The sequence below is a fragment of the Haliaeetus albicilla genome, chromosome 11 (genome assembly GCF_947461875.1).
Source record: "Haliaeetus albicilla chromosome 11, bHalAlb1.1, whole genome shotgun sequence".
NCBI lineage: Eukaryota > Metazoa > Chordata > Aves > Accipitriformes > Accipitridae > Haliaeetus > Haliaeetus albicilla.
Window position 1 is genome coordinate 17,660,094 of NC_091493.1, and position 16,935 is coordinate 17,677,028.

General features: G+C 46.8%; 1 protein-coding gene across 17 annotated transcripts in view; it reads left to right on the forward strand.

The window, feature by feature from the left end:
* CAMK2G (calcium/calmodulin dependent protein kinase II gamma) overlaps positions 1-16,935 on the forward strand; it is a 119,576-nt gene that overhangs the window by 94,653 nt on the left and 7,988 nt on the right. For 2 of the 17 annotated variants that reach the window (XM_069796302.1, XM_069796315.1), the window contains 6 exons: positions 4,470-4,502; positions 8,431-8,499; positions 10,099-10,143; positions 10,814-10,862; positions 12,897-13,010; positions 14,683-14,808. In XM_069796302.1, the coding sequence (XP_069652403.1) occupies positions 4,470-4,502; positions 8,431-8,499; positions 10,099-10,143; positions 10,814-10,862; positions 12,897-13,010; positions 14,683-14,808 (436 nt within the window). The remainder of the gene's footprint in view (positions 1-4,469; positions 4,503-8,430; positions 8,500-10,098; positions 10,144-10,813; positions 10,863-12,896; positions 13,011-14,682; positions 14,809-16,935) is intronic. The other 15 variants (XM_069796305.1, XM_069796303.1, XM_069796308.1 and 12 more) reach the window with 15 other exon arrangements.

The window sequence follows — 16,935 nt, forward strand, 5'->3', positions numbered from 1 at the left end:
AGTTAGTGTTACAGTCCTACTGTTGATTTTTTTTTTTTTGTCTCTGGGCAGCACTTCAAACAATTGTGTTCCCTTTTTTCCCAAAGGGGAATTTCCCTTCCTACTGGTGTGAGAGGATGTGTGTGTTTCCAGTTCTAGCAGGGCCTGTCAGATCCATCTTTATAATCAGAATTTGTTAATGCACAAAGTGCTATTTTTAGTTAAGTATATAAGTATTTTAAAATTAGTTCTCCTCTAAGCTCTTTGTCAGTTTCTTCTTCTTTTCTTTCTTTTTTTTTTTTCCTGAGCACTTTGGTTTGATTAGAGGATACAAATTATATCAATAATGTTTTTCAGGGCCAGTGTAACACTCTGTGTAAATAGTAACTTGTGGAGAATGCTATGAGATGCAGGAGATTTTAACAGAATTCACTTGCAATGCTCTGCAAAATTTGTTGATTTTCTACCTTGTCTCGCTGCGGCACACTGTGTTCTTTCCCAGTAAAAGCTGAACAGCTGAAAGGAGAACTCAGCTGAAAGGAGAACTCAGCTGAAAGAGTAAAAATCCAGATTTTTGGTGTGGCAAGGTTAGTGTTGTAAAACCTGCCCTTCATCTTACATAACTGCAAAGAGGCACTAGTTACCATTTGTTCTGCTGTTTGTAGGGAATATTGCAGTAAGTGTACACTTGATGCCTGGTGGGTACCAGCTTTCCCTGCTCTTTGCCCAGTAAAGAGTATGTGGGGAAGGGAGGATACTCTGTAAGCTGGCATGGATGCTGAAAAGCAGTTTGTGAAAGTGTGCCTTAGGTAGAGAAGGCACAGTAGCAAGGTGAACCAACAGGGAATCCTTGGAAAACCTGCAAGGGACTGAAAATCAGCAAGGTACTGGAAATTCCCCCTTGCAGGGGTCAAGTAACATCCATGCGGTGACCAACAGGAGTTAATGCTCCTACTTCTGTATCTGGACTTTTTATGATCCTAAAGCCATACTGTTTAAAGATTGTTGTGGTGAAGTTAAATGAGGAGAACCCAAGTTCACCTGAACAGCACAGTTTTATGCTGAAGTGTTTTGTGCAAGACGCTTGGGGAGCACTTCAGATCTGGTTTAAGTGCTCGACATCCAGTAACACATTCTACCCACCTTTGACGCATTCAGTTTTTTTACTGCATTGTTGTAATGCCTAGAAACTCCAACTGAGATCAAGGGTCCAGTGTGCTTAGCACTGTAGCGATGCCTAAGCAGAAGATCCCTGCCTCTTAGCTTACAATTTAAATAGACAAGCTGACAAAGGGCAAGAGAGAAGATGGATTGACAAAGATTAAATGATCTGCTCAGCATCACACAAAAGGGCTAAAGTAAAGTAGAAATAGGACCTCAAATCTGCTATTTCAGGCTGCCTCTCACTGATCTGCTTTGAGTTCAGGATTTTTTTTCCTACCTTAAGTCCTGAAATGACTATACTCTCTACGGGAATATGAATTGCAGCAAGCATGATGTTTTAACATAAATATACTGTCAGTATCAAACCGGGGGAGGACTGCACATAGAAGATAGAGATACAAAAAGCTGTCGTGAAAAGATACCCATATTAAGTGTCCAGAACTGTGAATGAGACCTTGCCTGGAATCACTCCACTTCCTATAGCATCTTCCAGTATGTGTTGTATTTTCTATAGATGCTCTTTATGATTTACACTTGCCATTTCCAGTATTACTGCTCTGCTGAAGGGACAGTGATTCTTCAGGTTGTCTTCTGTCACCTGCTGACTTTGTTTTTACCTAAAGCAAGAGTCTTCCTTAAGTTTCATTGTAGAGAATCTGCTCCTCTTTTGAGATGAACACCCGAATTTCGTACAAATACAGAAATAGAACTTTAACAAACATTAATCCCTGGGTTTGAGAGGAAAATGTCCATACTGCTTTGGGAGAATGTTTTGTCACTCAAATGTAGGGAAATCCTTAAAGTGATCAGTGAGGTACTTTACCATAGGCTGTCTGCCTTTAACAATTTTTTGCATTCCCTGGGATGTCTCTGCACTGCCTAGAAATACTTAGAGATGTAGCTGTGTTGTGGAAGGGAAGGAGAACTCTGTCTGTAACTAAACTTCTGTTACCTTATTTACTCTGCTAAATTGCAGTCACATTACCAGAAGAACAAAAAGGTTTGCTCAGCTAGTCATCTTGGGAAGGTAACATAGATGGCTCTGATGTAGCAGTTACAGAGGGGATTGGGAGACTGATGTGGTTTCAGTTATTTCCTTGTGTATGTTTTGACTTAATAAGTTTTGATGCTTTAGCACTTACTGCTGGTGCCTCGTGTTGGCATTATCCAACCTGTCTTGAGTTGTAGTAGTATTTTCATGCTCTGGTCTTAACACAGACCTTACTCCCCACCCTTTCCATACTGCCTAGCTAGCTTTTTTTACCCCTGTTATTATAGTAGCCAGTAATAATGTGCTTTCAGGGATTTCTATAATACATCATGCCATGTTAATAGACCAATGCTGTTTTAAATTTAGATTGTACTCTAATTAAATTCTGATCTGCAGAGGGTTCTGTTTCCTCCTGTGTCAGTGTTACTTGTGCCTCTAATATAGGAGGGTGATTGTTTTCTTCACAGCTTGATTGACTCTCCTTTCATATTGAACCTTTTGCTTGTCTCTTAATATTTTCTGCCCCTTTTCTTGTTTCTGTAACTCACTGGAAATCTGTATGAACTTCAAAGGAGACTGTCTTCCTTAGAGATAAGTTTCCCTGCAGTATGCCTATACCCTTTGTCTGCTGCAACTTATAAGATACATTAAAAATAAAACCTGAAGTTTTGGAGCAGTTTCTCAGCTGGTGTGAATATCCACTTCTCCCAGTTAAAAATTCCCTGTTGTGACTGGGTACAAGGATTCCTCTGGGTTGTGGTGGTGTAAGCATTGTATTCGTTCACTGGTAGCACATCCTATTTTAGCTCTAGCTTGAGGAAGAGCCTGTGGAGAAGCTAAATTGTCCTAAAAGATGAGAAGAATCACAAGTTTGTAAATGAGGTAATGGCACGCCCTATGTTGTGCCCCCACAAAGTGGAAGATTCATGAGCCAAATGCTGAACAGATCAGTGTTTGGAGTCTGTCCGTACTGGAATTAAAAATCAGATGAGGCAGAAGGTTTGCTAGTTTGAGTCTGTGCAGTGTCTGTGTGATCCTGGACTGTATGGTGTGATTAGGAATGTGATTCTGGGTATGAGGTGAGCATGGGCACTTCTGCTCTCAAAGACATGCCAGTCTGTATGTGTGCTTGAGCTCTGATGTGAGGATAGCAGGGATGAAGGCAATATTCAAGGTGAAAGCTGTGAAGGCTCAGTAAGTGTATGAAATGGGGAGGTACAGCTCCATGGCCTGTACTGAGTTCAAGGGCTACTCCAGAGGTGGGCCATGGTAGCATGTGGGAGTCCACAGCTATGCAGCTGAGCCCAAGCCATTCTGGTTTTTGGCTGGGATGTGCTGTCCTACACTACTCTGTGAGCTAGACTCTGTAGTAAGCAGCAGAGAAATAGCCTAGATAGTACCAAAGGAGAAGGGCAGATGGAAAATGTATGTGGAGACAGCAGAGTAAAGAGGTAGCATTGTAATGCTGAAAGACCTGCCAGGCTCAGCTTGGACAGGATGACACTAAGAGTGTAGTGAAAAAGCAGAGAAATGCATGTTGAACCGGGTTTACTGGAGAGTGCAGTTTGGTGTGAAGGTGTCTTTGAAGATGACTGCAGATGCCTTTGAATGAGAGTAGAGTCCAAGAAGGTTGGGTAGTGTTTGAGCATTGCTCCCTGTTTCTTCTCCTCCAAGTATCTGAGAGTGCAAGGTGTTCTGGCTTTTGAGTGCCTCTTTGTCTTTCTTGCCTTTCCTCTATGTCTGAGCATGGGTGCACCTTGCCTCTCCAGTCAGCCCCAGTTTCTGTGTGAGGGAGCCTTTTTCCTCCCCATGCTATGCACAGAAGTTCCTTCTTCTTTCTTTAGCCCTTGGGGATGCTCCTCCTCCCTACCCTCTGATTCTAGTTGCAAACACACCTCTGTTTCCTCCAAATGGGAACACATGGCGGGGGGGTTCTGCCTACCTCTTCAGTGTGGCTGGGGAAGCTGCACAGTGTTCGGAGGTGGGAGAGCACACAGAGGCACCCCCTTGCATCCCACATCTTGTGAATATATATTCCTCTCTCTTCTCCTTTCATATCAGCGTGTGGGGCACCTATGTTCTGACCTCGATGTTTGAGTGGATGGGGGTCTTCAACCCTGCCCTTTCCCCTGGTGTGTAGTCATGTTCTTTAATGGTTACTTCTCTCTGCACCTTCTCATGTGTCTGTGCATTTCTGCTGCTGCTTATACCTGTCCTAGGGGAGCATTATTGGCAGGGGGGCCCTTGCTGGCACACTAATGTGTGAATAGTTTCTGTGCTTTTCTTCTGATCTCCTCTCTTCCCTTCTCTTTCCCTCTCTCAATGGTGTGTCCAGAAAAGGAAGTCAAGCTCCAGTGTGCATTTGATGGTGAGCACCTCCCGTAAGCTGCCTGCGATTCATGCGTCCGCCATTCTCATGCCATGCACGCTCGGCTTGTGCTCATCACCCTACATAGCATGTCTGTGCAGGGGCAGGGTGGTGGTGGTGGGGATCATTGTGCACTGAAAGGTCCATGTCCTCACTAAAAGGGCCCTGTGATCGTCTGGCCCCCGGCCAGTTGTACTGTTCCCACTTTGTGCAGAAAATCAACTGCTGGCAATGCAGTTTGACCTTCCCTGCTCTGAGTGTGAAATGAAAAAAGGCAGTGGTTCTCCTGGGCTCAGCAGAGCAGGTGCGTGTCTTGCCTGGACATGGGGCTTTGTCATTCTGTTGCAGAGGTGCCAAAAAGAGGAGCAGGTGCTTTGCCTGGTGTTGGTGCCATCATCCTTGGTGGGAGCCCTGCAGTGTAGAACAAACTGGGAGTCGCTCCAAATGTGGCAGAGACTGATGGGGCTCCACTGTTCAGATGAAATGTGTGGGCACAGCACCGCTAGGCAGCTCAGAGCTGCCAGTCACTTCTTTTTTTAGCATACTTACTGAAAAGGTTTGTCAAAGCCTTTATAATCCAAAACTTCCTTTTGTCCTGATCTTGTTTATGTATCCCAGCATGACCAAATACCTAGTAACTGCCTCCCCTGTCCTGTTCATTTCCTTTTTTCATCCATCCAGATGTTTGACTTCCACAGAATTTGTCAGAAAACTAGTCAAATCCACTCTCAAGGGAGCAAAGAGAAAATTGTCCAGTGCCGTATTGTAAGGAGGCATACACAGCCCATTAGATGATGCCTTTGTCTCTGACACTGACAGATGAACAGAAACGAAAGTACAAAAATTAGTTATTGCATTATCTCCTTTATACAGAAAAAGAACAGAAAATATTTCTCCCCTATTGCAGGTAGGAACAGGAATGTTATAGTACTGAGAAAGCAGAATAATTTGTTTCTACATTACTATCTGGAAGATATTTCTCCTCTTCCTCCTTCAATGACAGCTTAAAACTATGTAAACACAAAAAAGTAATCCCAAAGTACTGCTTGGAAAATCTGATGTGAGGGACTGACTTTTCACCAGCCCTGCCTTTACGAAACTCCAGGGCAGGAGTTCGTTGGGCCTTTCTTGCCCTTCTCTGCCCACGGCCAGCAATACTTAAATTCGCTCTGCGTGTTGTTTTAAAGCAGCTGGGATATGTAAACTCTGTGTCAGCCTCAGAAAACATGGAAGCAGTGAAGGTGGCTAAATAACCAGAGATGGCCCATGTGTTGGTACTTATTTTCTTTTAGTTGGCTAGAAATGTGTGTCCCTAGCGATATGATCACTGGTCTGTTTTTTCTCTTGCACCCTCTATGTTGTTTGTGCCTGTCTGTCTGTCTCTTGTCTAGCTCAGGAAGCACTGCCAACTGCTGTGCCAAAACTAATCATGTTACATAGATTTTTAAGAAGGGCCTGTCACCTTTTTAGGTGAATTGGCCTCTTTCAACTTGAGCTGTACCGCTGTGAATTACCAAGGGTTGTAGCCTGCCCAGTGACTGTGATGTTGGCTGGCAGTAGGAGGGGAAGGGGAGGGGTAGGTAAGAGCTGGCTGTGCTGCCTGGGGCTCTGGGAAGGGCAGGCCAGTCTTTTCCAGGGAAGGGCAGTTGGTTAGGGGGCAGAAGACACAAGTGTGTGCAGGAAGCTCCGTATGTCAGATACCTCCATCTGAGAAAGACCTGTGCAAAACACTTAGGCTAAGTCTTCTGCCTCTTACTTCCTTGGGACTCTGTCCTGGAGTAAAATGCTATGTGATTCTGTACTAGCAAACATGATACTTGGTCTTCTTCAGCCCACTGGCTGGGTAAGAGTATGATGGGTAAGAGTATGAACTGGGTGTTCAGTGCAGCCTGGAGGGTAGGCTGTGTGCTTTGGGTGTGTGTGGGTTTGCACTTTGTAAGGTGACGTCTAACACCTAACAGGGTGCTGTCAACTTTTTTTCAGAACAGTGGCTTCCTGGATGGTTTGGGTTTTTTTCCCATTTGGCTTCAGTTATAAAGCCTTCAGAAAATCAGAGTTATTTTTATATAGCTTCTTTCATGCTAACTTTATCTTCTTATCCCAATGGACTAAGAAAAACGGGCTGTGCTTTTCCCACAGAAGAGGTTTGGAAGATAGATCTCTGCATTAGGATCACTGTTTCTGAAGACGTACGGGAACCTCAGTGCTGTGTGGAGGGGTGGACCCAGGCATTGACAGAAGATTGATTGTACTTATGCCACAAAATAGCTTGGGGATTCATTTTTTCAAGTTGATCTGCTCCTCTCTTACATGCACAGTGGCCTGTCGTCTCTTCTGCCATCAGGCTGGAAATACATGCAGGAAGCAAAGCTCTTGGAAGGCCAAAGTCTTAGGACAATGTGGGGATGTATAGGAAGAGACAGTAAACAGTAATCTGTAAAGTGTTTCTCCTTTCTTAGCTTTGGGGATGAGTGTGCGTCATATGTTCTTTTTTCTCCCATGGACTTCTAAAGAATTCATTCCTGCCTGTCTCTTGTACTGCCTCCCTTCTCCACCTGCCCCATCTTCCTCTGTTTCTTCTCTCTCCTTCTCCAAAAGGGATAGCTAAGCCAAGGCATGCTGCTTGTGAAGAAAAACTGAAGTATTAGTAGGTGTGTGTGACGTCTCAACCTCATAGGATCTTTCTCTGGTTGACATAATTAAACCTTTGGCAGATGTTTTCCAGCTCAGCATTTGACTTTTGCATTCTTTGTGGTGGTTACAGGGTGATGAGGGCCTGATGTTTTGCAGTATGAGTTTGCACTCCCCAAGAATGGTGGGATGGAGAGCAGCTGCGATGAGGTCACACTGCTGTGAGCTTCCACCTAGTACCCCTGACCTGTAAACCAAGGAGTTTGAGTGAGGCTCCTGCAGTGCTGATTTTGACATTGTTGATAGTGCCTGGCAGGAAGAGAGCTATGTACCTGGTGTGGGGGTTACATGGCAGTGTAACTGTGGGCCTAATTCTCCAACAACTGACTGGATTTGTGGGCTAGGAGCTATATACTAGTGGACACAGGTTTGGCTTCATACAAACATAGACTGCTCGTTCCTGACATAACCAACGTACATGACCCAATGGGACATTCCTTTGCAGCAAGCTGGTGACTGCCTCACTGTTGTGCTGTGTGAATGCAGGAAATGGAGATTTTATTCTTCTACCACAGCTACAAGAGAGACTGAAGAGGGGAATGATGAAAAACTATTGGGCACCATCCAGAGGACTTGCTACTTGGGGAACTACATGGCCTTTTCCTTGTGTCCCACCCCCATCTCTTTCCATGTTTTGGTCCTGAAGTCTCTTTGTTCAGGTCACAGCAGGGACACAACACACCATACCTCACCTTTCTCTACCTTTTCTAGGGCTGACCACACTTCTATCTTGCATCAGTAGATTCCCTGAGACCCTCAGCATCATCACATATCTAGGACTGTTCCTGCACACTTTGGGACTCCTCAGACACGACTCCCATTTGTCCCCTGTTTGAGACTGCACCATGACTATTGCATGTCTCTCACTTCTGTAGTCTCTTCTTCTCGGGACTACTGCCACCTCTCATTCTTCTTCACCAAATACTTTTGTTGGTGCTCATTGCAGGATTCTCCCCATCCCTTTGGGCTGCTGCCTTTTTCCCTTCTGTTTTCCTTCCTTACAGCTCTAGCAGTCCATGGCGTTTGGGTTTTGGTACATCCCTTACAATATCTGTTGCCTCTGAGGGAAGGATGATGTCCAGCGAGCCGGGCAGCACTCCTTCCTCCCTCTTCTTGGTGATCGAGCCTGTGGGGAGGGGAGGGTCTGCGGAGATGGTTGGGGTTGAAGCAATATTGTTGTTTTCTTGCTGCCTCTGCTGCGCAGCAGAGGAACTAAAACCATGTTTTTCTGTCTCAGCCACAGAGCAACAACAAAACCAGTATAGTAAGCACTGCAAAAGAAACACCCTCAGTGCAGACGTCCATGGTATCTTCCCCGACCGCTATTTTTTTTTCCTGTTTGGTTTAATTTTGATTCTGTCCTCTCCCCTTCTCTCCTTCCCCCCCATCCCGAGTGCTGCTTGTGCTGCTCTGTTTCAGCTTGTGTTTTGGCTTCATTCTGTTGATGTCCCTGTGCTGCTGTGGGGCCTGATCACAGCCTCACAGGCTTTGGGGTGGGGGTGCTGAGCAGAGCTGTGGTTGGGTGTGGGGATTGCAGCTTGCGGGTCTTCCCCGTGTGCCATCCCTGTATAGTTCTGTGTGTCTGGTTCAACTGTTCCTGCTGGCTTTGGGGAGGCTGGTTTGGAAGAAGAGAATGGCAAGCTCCATCCACTCTCCAGCGCTCAGGAAATGGAGGATGGACTTCAGGACAGCACAGAAGAAAGGGCAGGCAAAGGGTTTTTAGAGGAATCCCTTGATGGCCCATTTGGCCTGCTTAGTTGGGCAGTTGATTCTCTGCAGCTCGCTGACTTGCTGGGCTGGCATTTTCTGTTTGGGCTGTGTGCAGCAGGCTTCATAGGGTGCCCTGTGCCTAGTATGTTTAACGGCACAGCTCGGTGTGGTCTGCCTCAGTATGCTTGGAAGATCAGGCAGCAGTGCAATGGGTGACAGAGGCAGATGGGTGAGTGTACCTCACTGTACCGTCATGGTCCCTGGTGCCCTCACTGAACCACCCTGCAAGAGTGATAGCAGTGGGAGGAGATGGTGCAGGATCCTGAAGTCTTGTCCCAGTAATGAAAGGATGAGTGCAGGAGCTAGTTAGCACCCGTAGACCTGGTAGCTGCTCTTTGTTGTGTGTCTCTGGAGAGTTGGATTTGGCAATTTTTGGTGGGTGGAAGGGTGGGACTTCATGTTTTTGTTGTTTGTTGTAGGACAAAGCGTTCTTGGGACACTTCATAATTTTCTGTTTTCCCTTCACTGGCTTTGTTCATGATAGTTTTGATACTAAGGGAGCCTTTCTAAATTATTAATTATTGTTGTTATTATTGGAATTGGATCTTATTTTAGAGACTTTAAGAAAAATGTGCCTTTTTTCACAGCCCAGTTCCATTAGAATTCCTCTGAGAGGCATTGAGGTGGTCTGGCTTATCACCTTTCTATTATGGAAATTATGAATGTCCCTTTTTTTAGGCTAAAATACCCAGCAAACTTCCCAAAAAACTGGGAGGCAAAGGCCCCAGCCCAGTATTATCCTCTCCCTCTTCTGAAACGTTTTCCAGTGAGGATGCTGCTGAGGGATCATTACTTCATGAACGGCTGCAGAGGGTGCAGACTGGCTGCTTGGTTGCCATCTGGCATTTGTGCCAACCTGGTTCACTGGAGGCAAATTGGGAATTAGGGGCAAATGCAGTGAAGCTGGGGGCTTTGTCTCCTTGTGACTGTAGCTTTTAGTGCAGCTTCTCTCTTCAGGAAACCTTTTGTGCAGGAAGTGTGTGCGTGCGCACTCAAGCACACGTGCTGTTTGGAGTTTGTGGTTTGATTATTTTTTTTTTTATGTCAGTCACCTTTTCTTCACTTGCTGGGGAGTGAAAAGAAATGAGAGAATGCTTTGGAACTGGAGTTTAATGATTCTTCCATCCTTTCCTAGGAGCCTCAAACAACTGTTGTCCATAATGCTACAGATGGCATAAAGGTAAGGGATGGGAGTGTTGCCAGAGAAACTTCTGCTTCTCTCGTCGTTCTTGTCTTCATGTGTCTTACTTCGGTTTCTACCTTTCCAATGTCTGGTTTGTAGCATGCTCCTGAATACTGCTGGCAGTAGACTGCGAGGGTTGTGTTTTGTATGGCTGTGGATCTCTGGAAGAGGCTGAGTAGGGACAACTGTTCAAATATTATCATCTCTTTCCTACTGTGGTGTGTAATCACCACTCTCTTTCATATGTGGGGTGGAAGAGAAGAAACATACAGGCACTTACGCACTTTTTTTTTTCCTTCTGGAAGAGGAGACCTGTTCCTCTGAGAAAGCCTAGGAGCCCTTCTTTAGCTTCTTGCGGCTATTCTTCTTCCAAACAGAAGCAACTCCCATTTGATCACATATGACAGAATTTGGTAACTTCTGTCCTTGTAGAAGTTCTGGGTGGACGGCTTGAATGGCTTGAGCACATAAAAGCTGAGCAGAGATGCTGTTAAGTTTTGCTTAATATTTGTCCTGCTTCCATCCAAATCTTCCTTATATCCTCCTCTCCCTTGCCATACCTGCCAATGTTTTTGCGCTTTTCCCCATCTTTCTTCACAAACAAATCAAACTATTTGCTCGTGTTCCTGACTGCTGATGCCTGGTAATGCTCTGTTCTGCCGTGCAGGGTTCCACAGAGAGCTGTAACACCACGACAGAAGATGAGGATCTGAAAGGTAGGTGTTTTGCCTGTGATTTCTAATACAGTTCAGTGCAGGCAGGGGATCCTGGAGATTCGAACATTGCCTTGAACTAGCTTCCCAGATTTCTGTGTCTGACTCAGTTCATAAATTTGCCATGACGCTGTGATTCCTGTCACAGTGAGACCATGCATTAGGGAACCAGCTGACTTGGCCTCTGTGGTATATAAACACTGTTGCCCTGGGCTAATTTGGTTTGTCTCAGAGTTGGAATTCTTTTCTTGCAAAAATCATAATCTGTTCATCTCCAGTCCATTTCTAGGTGTGGAAAATCCCTACCAGGCCCTTGAGGTTTGGAGTCCGGTTGTGGTTTTGTGCTTCCCTGTAGGTTACAGGGAGTTGAAACCTCTCTGTTACTGCTCAGTCACCCTTCTTACCCCTTTCTGGGAATCTCTTTAGTGACATGCACACACTTCCTTCTTTATTTTTTTCTCTTTGGGTCTATTTTTTGTTTCTAAGATGAAGATCATTCTCAGCCTGTCATCTCTGAATGGAAATTGTTTTTTATGTCCTTGACTGAGATATCAGTAGAGGGAGAGGCTGAGAAGAGATTTGGCACCTTTCAGTGACCATATCATAAATATTCTGTGCTTGTAAAACTCTTTAGGTGAAGGAGCTCCAAGTCCCATATCTGCTCATATTGTTTGAGCAGTTGTCCTTTTCCTGACCTCCCTAAAGAAGGACAAGCAGACATTTTCCTGAATGAGCAGGTTTGGGATGGATGAATGCAGTTTGCATTCGGAGGCAAACGTGTTACTAGTTTGCATTTTGAGGCAGAGGTACTCTCATTCTCCCCGTAGTCAATCTTAGTTACATATCCAGGGAAAAACATCAATTCTGACCCTGTGGTGTAGCAGCAAATGTCACCTATGTCAGGTGGGCTAGTTCCTGATGCTTTTCCTGTGGCTTATCACAAGCTGCTGGGTCCTTTTCTGAGGAGTCACAGGGAGCAGAAACACATGCCAGTGAGTAAATAAGCTCTGCAATACAGATTTTTTCAGATAAGACCTGACCTCATTACAGGACAGTATTCTAGCTCCCACCTTTTTGCCAAAGAGTAATTCCTGGTTTAAGAACCTAGCTTTGAGGACACTGGATGGTTTTGGTAGTGTGGTAATGAAATTGATTTATCTAATCTCTGCTGGATATCCATCCAGAACCTTGTCTCCTTTGGCAGCTGTTGTTCAGGAGGGGTCCGAGGCTTGAGCCAGTTGAGGCAAGGGGTCCTGTAAGTCAGGAATATGAATGCTGTGAGGACAGTAAGGCTAGGGCTGGAACGGAAGGGGGGGGCGAAGGAGGGCAGCTGGCCAGGGCTAAATCTATGAAGAATTGTATAGGGCTACATAGCTGCAGGTCAAAACTTAGAGTTGGTAGGGGGTTTTTTTGGCAGAGGTTAGAAAATTTTGTCACGATTTTAATTGAAGGAAGCGTTTGAATGGTGGTTGGGAGGGAAGGAGCTTGCACAGTAATGGTCTGTGCTATGGCCAGCTCTGGTAATTTTAGTGCTTCAGTTTTAAGTGTTCCTTTTCAACTCCTGCCACTCCATGTTTTAAGCTAAGGAAGCACTCAAGCAAAACTAAATGGACCAGAAGGTTTGGGGGTGTTGGAGTTCTCAGCATTCTGCATAGCCATGACTCTAGGAAAAGGGCAATGCTTGTGCAATTCCTCTGCCAACTTCTTGTTTTCAATAGACAACAGGTTACTCAGATCTGTTCTTGCTGTCATGTAGGAGACATTGTCTTGATCCATCATTGACAGTTGCCTCAGGGTTATGTTGTTTCCACTGTGGTGGGGCTAAAGGCAGCACCCCCCTGCCCTGTGTCTTTCTAAATTGCACAGCAGGTCCATGTTGTAGAGCTGTCTACTTGGCTTTGCCCTGGAGGATACTCCTGCATGTTTTGTGCCCAGCATTGTGGTTTCTTTAATGTTCTCCTATTTCCTTTCTCTTTTTTTATTTACTGAACTTGCGTGTTTTGTTTGTGTTTGTGTTTTAATTCCCTGCCATGCTAGCTCCCCCTCTCTCCACCGGGGATGGCAGCTCAGTGCTTGAAGGACGGAGGCACAGTGAGAGCAAAACACAGACTGAGTCCATGCAGTCCCAGCTTTCTCTCTGTTTCTCAGCCAGTAAGTCCAGGGGTGCAGTGCTTTATGGCATCTTTTTCCCACCCCTCCCTCCTCCTTTCCCATTTCTCCTTCCCCAAGATTTTTCCTTTCCTCAACTTCCTTCCAGAATGTTGATTTTTCATTTCCAGTACTCCAGAATAAAAAGAAATCATTTCCCTTCCTGCAAAATACCCTTCTTTGCACACTGAAAATTTCCAAACCTTTCCTTCCCTTTTTGGAAAAAAAAAAAACCCAGAACCTCATCCTAGCTAATTTCATTCCCTTGCTTTCATCTGGGAGAGATGTGGAGTTCTCTGCAGAGACACTGTCTTTTGGGGTTTCCTCGGGCAAGTCACTGCATCTCTTAGTTTTCCTTGTGGGAAATGGGGTCAGTGGTGCAGGTCTGCTTATGGAGGGGATGTGCGAGGCTGAATTCAGTCTCTCTTGTCAAGAACTTCTGAGCACCCCAGACACGGATGGTGCTCGGGAAGTACGAAAGGAACGAAAACCAGTTTTTACAGATTGCTTCAAGGATGCTTTGGAAGGGAGGCTGTGGCTGCTGGAAGATCCCACAGTGTTTCTGAATCCATTGTCAGGTGCTCTGAGTGAAAATCCTTGGATAATGTTGGCTCTGAGGGGCATTTCTCTGTTGTGAGCTTTACCTTGCATGTCTGTCTCACTAGCTCAGTTAGCTGGTACCGTGATTAGTCTGGTACCGTCTGCCTGATCTCTCCTGAATTGGCTGCCTCTGCAGAGGAGCCTGTGGCTGAAAAACTCTGAAAATTAATATGGAAAAAGGTAGTAGGTTGGAGAAAATCTAGGTGGAATTCCCAGCCTTTCCCCCTACACAGGCATACCGTACTAGCTGCCTGACTATTTAAAGCTATAATGGAAGGATCTGAGGATGCGAGATGGGAACATCTGGGGTATTTGATTCTGTCCAGGTCAGTCTGGGAAGGAAGGAACAGGCATGTCCTCTTCTGTCTCCTCCTGTCTTCCTTCCCTGTTTTCCTGCACACAGCACCAGTATCTCATACGATGCAGCAGTTGGAGCCTCTCTGTTACTTATTTTTGAATTAGGTCTAAGGATGTCAAACTGCTGGTTCGTGAGGTGCAATGGGAAAGGTGTTTTGCCCAGCCAGAACGGAAGGGAAATGATCTCTCCTGAAGTCCTTTTTGCTGTGAACTGTCCCCTCACTGCTTTCTTATTAACTCCTTCCTCTTGCTCATAGCAAGGCCCTGCTTGGTATGCTTAGGAGTGCCAAATCACTTCTCTGCCAGGTGGGACAGCATTCTCCCACCCCACTCCCCTCCGAGTTGAGATTTGCAGTGATTTGGATGCCCTACTTCCTTTCCCTTTCGCTTGCATCTCGTACTTGCCCTCGTGCTGCTCTGTCACTACTCCGACCAGTGTTTTAGGTCACCCTCAAACTACCTCCAGGAGCATTAGTGCGATTCATGCTATGCTCTGAGGGGTCTTCTGCACTGGTGCCAGTGTGGTCCCCTCTGAGCAGTGTCCGGCCCAGCTGATGCGTGACAGAGGCAGGAGAGCAGGCAGAGGTTGCTGGGATGTGGATGTCTCTGTGTGCCGACCAGGCTTGGGGCTGTGTGTGTTTGTACTTCTTTGTTGGTTTTTATTTTGCTTTCTGGTTTTTGTTTGTTTGTTATTTTAATGCTTACATTTGTTTTGCAGCTACACAGTCTTGTGAAGAGAAGCTTCTTGCCTGGGACAGCCCAGGGCAGACATTGGAGTTAGAGCGTGCTCGGTCGGAGCCTTTGCTAACTCCAGTAGTTCCCTTTGTACTTAACCGTGCACCGTGTAAGTTAGCAGCTGGGTAGCAGTAGTGGAGTAGTGCAACTAATACTAGATACCATAGATGTGAAGCTCCCCCCCTTCTTCTCTCCACCTCTGTGCCCCTCACCCCTCGGCCGCCCGAGAAGGGACGGAGCGCCCCTCTGAGCTAACCGCTGACGCCAGTTCCTACCGGCGGGAGGCACGGCCGCCGGCAGCCAGCCGCGGGCGCGACGGGGCCGCCGGCTCCCGCCCGCCGCGCCCCGGGGCTGCTCTCGCTGCTGGGCGCCGGCGGCTGCAGGGGGCGGCGCCGGCGGCTGCAGGGGGCGGCGCCGGCGGCTGCAGGGGGCGGCGCCGGCGGCTGCAGGGGGCGGCGCCGGCGGCTGCAGGGGGCGGCGCCGGCGGCTGCAGGGGGCGGCGCCGGCGGCTGCAGGGGGCGGCGCCGGCGGCTGCAGGGGGCGGCGCCGGCGGCTGCAGGGGAGGAAAGCCCGGCTGCGAACTCTGCAGCGGGGTTCAAACGGAACTCCGCTAACAGGGCTGCCGCCGCGCCCGCGCTGTGCCTGCCTGCCGTCTCCTCTCGGCGGTGCCGCTGCGGTAGCGCCGGCGGGCTGCTGTAGTGGGGCTGCCCCGTCAGTTACTCAGAAAAGACGGCAGAAGAGCCGTGAGTCACACTTTTATATCCGTGCTGATGCGTGCTTGCCTCCCTTTTGTGCCTCTCCGCAGTGTAAGTTAGGAGGCCCCGCGGATTCGTCAGGAGCGGCAGGCACAAATGCCTTCCCCCGTGACATCCCGAGGCTCTCTGCCCTTCGGAAAAAATGGATCAACTCCTGTGTGCTGGTTGTAGCTCGGGACATGTAGTAAAAGCAAGAAGATGAGCACAGTCTGATGGAATGGACTTGTGTTGGAGGACAGGGTCGATGCTGCTGCATCGCTGCGCTTGGGAAGGGGGTGCAGATCTCCTTGAGATGAGTCAAGCACATGGTGGCTGTGGGCTGCAGATTTCCCCGCTCATCCCAAATGGAGCCTTTCCCATGAACTCCATCTTCTGGACGTTGCACATGTTGGTGTGTGCTCTGCATGGGAAGGAGGTCCAGCAAGTAGCATGGGAAGGAGGTCCAGCAAGTAGCCCTGCTTCATGCGGAAACAATTCCAGATAGCTTGCTTGTAAGGATTTTTTTTTTTTTACAATAGACAGCCCACTGTGTTGTTTTGATCTATTCCCTGTATACATCTTTCGATGTGTGGAAATGTATACAGCCTGAGTGGCAAAACCAGCTCCCTTACTATTATGAGCCAGTTGTTCCCTATCTGAGATGTTTCTGTGGCTGACTGGGTAGTGTAATTCTCTTAATTGATTTCCAGAGTGGGTACAGACAATCTTTTGTAGCCAGCCAGATTATCATCTTGTTGTTCTTCAGCTGCGCTTATCGATGGTGGGATGAGATACATATGTGGAGGAAAGTTTAGAGGGGAGGACAGTTCAGACTAGCATCTTCTGGCACTTAGAGTAGAATTCAACTTCCCTGACTTGGACATCTAAAGACAGTAGGTTGGATTTAAATGCTGTTCGCCTAATGATAGGCATCGGAGATGCCTCAGGTGAGACTTCCAGAAGTGCCTATTTCTTTCAGGGCCTAAAGGAGGAACAGTCAGGTGACTGGTTCCATTTCAGACACCAACTTTTTAGTTGCCTAAGGGCAGTAAATTCCACTTCTGGTGGTAGGAATTGTAAATTATTTGGTAATGTTGAAGATAATGCTAGAGTACCTCCTAAATGCTTGTATAACATGTAGAATATTCTACCTACAGGGAAAGTGTGGCGAAGGCTGAAGAGATGTGAGAGTGTGCATATAGGCTCAGGCGTATATATGGTACACATATAGTCGTAGAACTAGAATTGTGTTATTTAACAGAGCCGAGCCAAACTTTGTGAGTGTTAAGAACTCTTGAGGTCAGCATGAGTGATGGAACATCTCAGGGGGGATGGGGCCTGAGCAATCGGTTGTGGGAAACCAAGAGAAGAGAGTACAGAGGTGCTGGCCAGAGAGGGGCCAAATAACTGTAGACAGCTAGCCCCTGTCTTCATTCATCTTGAAGTCCAGGCTGCTGGGTTGGGTTAATGGCAGTTCTGTCAGAGCGTTGAAAAGAATTGTG